Source organism: Galeopterus variegatus, unplaced genomic scaffold, assembly GCF_000696425.1.
Source record: "Galeopterus variegatus unplaced genomic scaffold, G_variegatus-3.0.2 Scaffold17597, whole genome shotgun sequence".
NCBI lineage: Eukaryota > Metazoa > Chordata > Mammalia > Dermoptera > Cynocephalidae > Galeopterus > Galeopterus variegatus.
In genome coordinates, this window is record NW_007743708.1 from 9797 (window position 1) to 17679 (window position 7883).

General features: G+C 54.0%; 1 protein-coding gene across 1 annotated transcript in view; it reads left to right on the forward strand.

The window, feature by feature from the left end:
• LOC103582726 (TLD domain-containing protein 1-like) overlaps positions 1-7860 on the forward strand; it is an 11205-nt gene extending 3345 nt beyond the window's left edge. Inside the window, exons 3-6 of the mRNA XM_008564247.1 lie at positions 372-800; positions 5110-5228; positions 6123-6302; positions 6815-7860. Of these exons, the coding sequence (XP_008562469.1) occupies positions 372-800; positions 5110-5228; positions 6123-6302; positions 6815-6931 (845 nt within the window). The 3' untranslated portion in view covers positions 6932-7860. The remainder of the gene's footprint in view (positions 1-371; positions 801-5109; positions 5229-6122; positions 6303-6814) is intronic.
• The last annotated feature ends 23 nt before the right edge of the window (positions 7861-7883 follow it).

Genomic DNA, 7883 nt, shown 5'->3' on the forward strand with positions numbered 1-7883 from the left:
GCGATCCCGTTGCCGGTCCTGGTCCGGTACGGGCGCGACACTGAGGGTTGCGATCCGTTGCCGGACACGAAAAAAGACAAAAAGGAAAAAAAAAATAGTAAAAAGAAACAAGTGAAATTAATTATAAGAATATGTCCAAAGTAAAATTTTAACATGTGATCAATGTAAAAAAATTATTGAGATATTTTACATTTTTTTTTTATACTAGGTCTTTCAAACCAGGTGTATATTTTACTTAACAGCACATCTCAACACAGATGAGCCACATTGCAAGTGCTCAATGGCCATGGGTGGCTCGTGGCTCTTGTACTGGCAAGTGCAGGTTTAGATAGTAGCTATAAAGTGATGATATTGACTGTCCCGTCCCTCAGGTGGCGAGAGGCTTCTGGGGCCTCAATGGCTGGACTGTGACTGTGACCGAGCCACGATCGAGGACTGGGTGTTCAGGTCCCCCCACGTGGCCACGTTTCTGAGTGTGGTCATCCACAAAGGTTTGCTCGTCCTGTGCTCGTCCCTCGACCTGGCCAGCCTGGTCCCAGAGCGCCAGGTGGACCAGGGGAGGGAGTTTGAGAGCCTCCTGGACGTCCTGTCAGTCATCTACTTGGACTCCCACCTGCCCAGGGAGTGGCAGCACCGCTGGCGTCTTCTCTTCTCGTCCGAGCTCCATGGGCACAGCTTCTCCCAGCTCTGCGGACGCATCACCCATCGGGGGCCCTGCGTGGCCCTCCTTGAGGACCACGATGGCCATGTGTTCGGGGGGTTTGCCTCCAGCTCCTGGGAGGTCAAGCCTCAGTTTCAAGGTAGGACTCGGCGACCCAAACCCCCAAGGTAGCATAGTGCTGGTGAGACAGAGGACAGAGGAATTAGAAATGTCCTGCCATCTCCTCCAGGCGTTTTCTGGACATGATCAGGGTGATAGTCACATGTGATGCTGCTTTATGGAGGCTTAACACATCACGGATGTCTTTTTTGATCCTGGCAACAGGGAACAGTAGCAGACAGGCCTGGTCATGCCCAGCCTTTGGGTCAGGCCCAGCGTTATTAAGCGGCACCAGGTATACAGGTCATGGGAGAAGTTGGCTGTGGATGCCTTGGAGGGACCAGGAGGCGTTGCTGCTTCCAGTTCAGACCTCTCTCTTACCATGAGCAGCTGCCCTCCTTCCTGGCCTGCTCTATGCATGCTTGCTTTTCTGCCTTTGCCTTTCTTTTCTGCTGTAGTTTTCCTGTTTTCTGATTTCTCTGATAAAAATGGTCCTTTAAAAATGTTTACAAAGCTCATTTCCCGGGTGGTGGGCTGCTCTCTGTACTCAGAGGTGAGCCTGCTGTCACCAGGATTTGAATCGTCGTGTTTTCCCTGGCACATCCCCATGCTCTTAGTAGGGCTCCTCGGGGGCCGGTGGCTGTGACATGGAGGGCCGTCACGGCTCTAACAGAGACCAGATGAGCCCCAGCTTCACGGCTGTGAGCTGAACAGAGCAGCCTGGCTGTTGGTGTTCTGGGGAGGGGTCCTCCCAGTGAGTCCTTCCTTAGGCCGGCTCAGTGGAACGGGAGGATCCGGGGACCTCCCATGATCCTGAGATGCGAGAGACAGGGGAGAAAGGCCTCGTGGCCCTGTGGGACACCAGCTCACTGGATTCTGCCTGCGGCCCTCCCATCTCTCTCCTCTGTCTCTTTCTCTCAGTGGCCTTACCGCTGCCAGCTTCTGCCTGGCCTCTACCACCTTCTGCCTGGCCTCTGCTGTCAGCCTCACCCTGGCAAATCTGACATGCTGCTCACCTCCCAGGAACCCTCGAGCAGACCCCCCTGCCCTCAGGGCAGTGCACCTTATGTCATGGCAAAAGGGTCCGGGGCTCTGGCCTCACTACCCACTCCTGTCCCTTTGTGCTCTGAGCTCAGTGTTACTGAACTACCTGCAGTTTCCAGAACAGGCCCAACTCTCTCATTGACGGGGCTTGGCACACACTGCTCTTTCTGCTCTGCCACCTGTCTGCACACTCAGCTCCTTGTTGGGACTCAGCCCAGGGTCACCTCCTCCAGGAAGCCTCCTTAACCATGCAAAGGCCATGTACTTCCATGTGTCCTCTATCTGACCACACGTCACTGGAATTGCTGCTCTCTTCCCTCCAGTAGGCAGAGCTTCTGGAGGCCACGGGGGAACTGTCCGGTGGAGAGCTGCCATTCCTGGAGGGCTTTTAGCAGAGGCTGGGTGGCCATTTGCCTGGGATGGTTGGAAGAAATCATTAGGTGAAGGGTTGGGTACCTCTATTCCTGAGATCCTCTTGTTTCTAGGATTTGATTTATTTCTAGGTTTCAGAATGTTCCAGATCTTTAAAACAGTTGCTGCTCCCAAGTCCTTCCCCACTGTGATGGGGGTCCCCAAGACCACCCACACATCAGTGATTCATAGAAGGACTCACAAACTCAGCGTATAGTTGCCCTCACAGCTATGATTTATTAGCTATGATTTATTATGATTTGTTAGCTATGATTTATTATTATTTGGGAAAGGACGCAAAGTCGGCCCAGGGAAAAGGTGCGTGGTTGAAGTCCAGGGAAACCGGGCACAAGCATCCATGGGTCCTCTCCCAGTGGAGTCACAGAGGATGTACTTAATTCCCCCAGCAATGAGCTGTGACAACACATATGAGATATTCTCTACCAGGGAAGCCCACAAGAGACTCAGTGCCTAGAGTTTTTATTGGAGGCTGACCAGAGAGGCCCCTCTGAGTGATGTACCAGAATTTCTGACTCCCAGGAGGAAAGTGGGTGCTTGGCACAAGCCATGCCTTTTTGCACAGCGTAGATGTAGTGAGCTGTTCGAACCAGCTAGAGAGTGGCAGGAACCTCCCAAATTCAAGTTCCCAGACACCAGCCAAGAGCCGACCTTGCAAGCAGCCTTTCAGGGATAGTGGCCCCAAGTCTACTGCGTGAGCTCTTTTCTGCACCCCCATGTCTCCCTGCCACAGTGTCACCGGAATGGGGCACCTTCCCCTGCCAGCCTGGCCTCGAGGCTGTGGGGAAATTACCGGTAGCCCTGTCTCACTGTGCAGCTGGAGGCTCTCTGCTTTGGGATATGAAAAAATCCTAAGAATCATTATAGGTAAAACTTCTGCTTCCTCCAGCTCCTTTAATATTAACTTCAAGTTGACTCTGCTGAGTCTTCATGTTTTATTAACAAGCAGATTTAATCTTCCTGAAGGATAGTGGAAAGATACAATGCCCAAGTTTTCAAACTTGAGCTCCTTCTGTTCTGAGACATGAGGAGGAAATTCCAGCAGAGGGCAGCCTTGCACCACGGTGGCGCAGATCCCTGGGCTTTGGGTCAGGTTCAGAGTGTTCTGTCTGTCGGTCCTGGAGATGATAACTCTAAGCTCTGAGGCACTAAGCGATGTAACAGCCATGGGCATCACTTCACTTTTTCTTGTTTTCTGTGCTGTGGCTGAAAAGATCTGAGGCTTCGGATTGAGCAGTAGGATTTCAAGTCCCAGCACTGGCCCTTGGCCTGATGCTTACCTCCCATAATGACATGAACTGCACTGTATGGGCAGATAGCTCGTCAGCTGTTTAGTGCTGGGTGGTGGTCACTGAATGGCTGGGTGTCGCTACTATGAGAATTAGATAAGGAGCCCCCACTATTGGCTTGACATTTTTTTGCAGGTAACCTTGCCCCTGTATCCTAGCGAGTAATGTTTCCCCTCCATGGCCTTCCCCACTGAGAACAGACCCGAGGCTGACCAGAATGTGGGCCCATCACAGCTGAGGGGTTTGCTCTCTGTGTCTCTGTCACCTTGCTTGGCATCTGGGCCAGGATTGCACAGCACAGTGATGCTTCTCCAAAGGCCAGTGCAGGGGTGGGGTGCAGTAGGGTGTGCCCTGGCAGTTCTTATCTAAACCTGCCCAAACCAATGAAGCAGACCAGGGACTCTTGTTGGGAGTAAAGCCCCTCCAGTGTGCAGTTCTAGTTGACCTTCTGGCCTAATCGCCCTTCTTCCCCCTCCTGACACAAACCCTCCGGTGGGACTAGAGGGCCCCTGCTGTCCTTGCACAGGGTCTGTCTTCCATGAGTGGCTCTCATCCCAGCCAGCTCTGTCTCAGGATGTCCCTCCTGACCTGGGAGTCTGGCTGATGTGCCGCTTCCAGGAGCCTCCCCGACCCTGGCCACAGAGGCCACCCCACAGGCCTGTGAGGCCTGAAGGCCACGGGTGTGCTTCAGCTGTTCTCTGCAGAGCATCCTCCTTCCCCTGAGGCCCTCAGCCCTCAGATCCCCTTCACGTCTGTCCTCCATGTTCGTGCTCCCAGTCTGCTTCTCAGGACTTCCTTCCCACCTAACAGAAGCCCCCCAAAAAGCTCCTCTGCAGGCCTCCACGGCTTATTTTGGCAGTCATGTGACCTTCACAACATCAATATTGAGGCAGGCAGACGCTGTGGGGAGCGCCTCTCCCATGACTCCCTCACTGGGGCTCCCTGAGGGTGAGGCATGGGCTCATCTCCACACCCACCCACCCCCAGTGCTGAGTGTGCTTATGGAATGAGGGGCTCAGAGACTTGGGACCCTGCCCATTTCCAGAGTTTTGACCAGTAGTTTTCTTTTAGCGGCACGTGTGCCCAGCTCTCTTCCCTTCCCAGCAGGTCGTGCCCTGTGGGCAGCTCTGCACCCTCAGGTTTTCTCTCTCTTGCATGGTGCATTCTTTCAGGTGGGAACTCTCCCCTTCCTCATGAGTTAAAGGGAGACCTGCTTTTTCCAATTTTGATGTGCTTGGCAGGCAAACAGTGGGCAGAGTTCTGATCTCTGCTTTTCCTGGCCAGAGCTAAAAGATGTCCTGAAACAGAGGTCATATTCCTTACCAGCTGTCATCCTAATCCCAAACCTCCAGCTCATCCACCCTGGCCCCTGGGCAGCTGTCAGGCTTGTCCTGCATGGGGTCTGGGACCTGTCCTGATCCCCAGGCTGCTGACTTCCAGATGTCAGGAGTTTAGGGCATACCTGGAGATGGCAGGAAGGTCTTGCTGCGCTGTCGTCTCAGCCAAAGCTCCCTCATGTTTCCTGCTGTCTTTGTGCCCAGCTCTGACATGGTGACCGTGTTTGTTTTGCTCTCTGGCCACTTTCAGGGGATGACAGATGCTTCCTGTTCTCCATCTCCCCCAGCATGGCGGTGTACATGCACACAGGCTACAACGACCACTACATGTACTTGAACCATGGACAGCAGACGATCCCAAATGGACTGGTAAGGGCCTGGAGAGGATTCTGCGCTGGAGTCGGTCCTAATGCTCGGCCCCTCCACAGATGGGGGAGCTGCGGGGGGTCTAGCTGCATGTACGTGACACGTCCAGCTCCTTCTGCCCCCTTCTCAGTGCTGGGAGCAGCGGCAGCTAGGACAGGATTTCCCTTAGGGAAGGACGAAGCCTCCCTGCGGCTTTTCAATGGTGTGCATGCATGTGGTGAATGCAGACCACTTTCCTGCCTCTCAGGTGATCTGTTTGTGGCCTTTGTGGCTTGAGACGGTGTTGGTGCCAGGCCTGTCACTAGGCATCGCTGCCTGCCTCACACCTGGCATGGGGGGTGGGGGGTGGGGGCAATGTGGGGGGCGGCGAGAGAAGGTTGTCAGGGAATGAGGTTGAGAAGCTGTCCCGTTCTCATCGGCCACCAGCTTAGAGCCGAGCAGTGAGACCATGTGCTGGAAAGAATGGGGGTTTGAGTTGCCCTAAGCTTAGTTTCCTTTCTATGTATGGATGACGGTCCCTGCCTGGAAACAGGTGGGGCACGAGGCCCAGACCCAGGGGTTTGCAGCATCAGCTTCTGTGCTCACCTCTCCGTTTCCACGGGTGTCTGTACCCGGTGGTCTGTGTTTTTATTTTATTCTCTGCTGTCACTTGTGCTTGTGGCCAGCACAGCCTCTTGAGAAAGAGCTGGGGGTGTGCACTGGGGAATCAGGGACTGTTCTAGCAACTTGGAACTGGACAAGTGAGTTGCAGCATCTGCATTTCACAGTCAAGGAGGAAAGGAAATCGCACTCACCGCTCATCTGCCCCTGCCTTGGGCGGACAAGGGGCAGCCTGGCATGTGGGATGTTGTGGGCTGGGAGCGGCTATGATGCCATCCTCTGCTGCCTCCTTCGCAGGGCATGGGAGGCCAGCACGAGTACTTTGGGCTCTGGGTGGATGTCGATTTTGGGAAAGGACACAGCAAAGCCAAGCCCACGTGTACCACGTACAACAGCCCGCAGCTGTCCGCCCAGGAGAACTTCCAGTTTGACAGGATGGAGGTGTGGGCGGTCGGGGACGTCCCCGAGGCGCAGCTGGTGAGTGGAACGTGGCTTCTGCGACCTGGTGGGGACCTTGAGTGCAGAGGCCTCTCTCCGTTTACTTGGCTTTACCCCTCTTACTCCTCTGGCTGGAGAGAGTTTATTCCAGATTTGTTTCTGGCAGCTGCTGCTGGCCTTGGGGGATACGGGTAGGTGCACAGCTGGAAGTCTTGTCTGGGATTCACGGTGGTTGAGAAGAATGGCCCTGGGAAGCGGGGACCCGCCCAAGCTGTGAACTTAGCCGGGGTGGGGGACCCTTGGCTCTCCCTGTCTGTCTGCAGGGGGAGCAGGGGCTGGGCTTCCTCCCAGTTCCTGGGTTCTGGGTTCTGTGAGTCGTCTTTAGGCCTCCTACAACACCCCATAAGCTCCCAGTGGTTGAATCCCAGGGCGGGAGGGGCCTCAGAGGGGACTGGAGCCCACCCCCTTTTCTGCTTGTTCTTGGTTATTGGGAGCCACTCATCTCTGTGCATGCCATCGATCACACCTGTCCTTCTGCGGTTCTCCCCAAGGCCAAGAGCAGCAAGAGCATCCTCGACACGGACCCCGAGGCCCAGGCCCTGCTGGAAATCAGCGGGCGAACTCGCCACAGCCAAGGGCTCCGGGAAATCCCAGACGACAATGAGTGAAGAGCCCCCCCGAAGTGAGGAGGAGTTCCCCGAGCTGTGGGTCTTCCTGGGCTGTAACACGCACCCCCTGGACAGATGCATAGTCTGTGGACCCTCAGTCCTGGGAAGAGCGTGAGGTCCTTGACCCTCTCCCCTCCCACATTGGTTGAACTTTAATACAGAGCTGCACGGATCACATCCAGGTGGTCCTGCATGTGCTTAACCACGACACAGAGCCAGTGCCAAGAAAAATGCCTCTCCTGCCATATATTGATTGGTGGGTGTATCTCTCAGAAATCTTATGTGTCCAGTTAGACACTTAATCTTATACTTTGTTCATTTCCTATCAATGAAATCCAAAGACGCTGAGACATTTGAAACCTCTGTTGGAGTTAGTGTTTGTTTGGAATGTGAGCTCTTGCCATGGAGGAGGGGGTTCCACCCCGAGGGTCACTTGGCCTCTGCTCTGGCCATCCCGGTTAGAAAGCATGCCTTGAGGGTCCATTTTGACTGGTAAAGCTCAGATGATGAGAATCTTGATGCTTTTGGGGAACAGCTTCCGATGGCGTGGAATTTCTTGTATGTATTAAAAATATTAATGGGGAGAATAGCCAAAGACTTTGAAGTTAACATGGCCTCACAGTGGCATGGATCCTCAAAAGGTGTTTGTAATTACGGTTCCGCATGTAGCTTTCTCAGCTTTTAAAAAATGAACCTTTGCTATGAACAAACAGGAAAACTGGGAGATCTATGTACAGAGAAGCAAGGCTGTGCTCTTGGTGCTGACTTAAATGTGGGACATGTCCAGGGGCCGTAAGTCTAGGAGCTTGGTCAGTATAAATGTATGGTCCATCCCATAAATCAGTGGTGAATTCCAACCCAGTGCTGGCCTGAGTTCTAGACCCCTGGGCACCAACATGATTGGTATCGCCACTTGCCCAGGGCTGCTTCTGAAGGGAATAATGGGGAATTC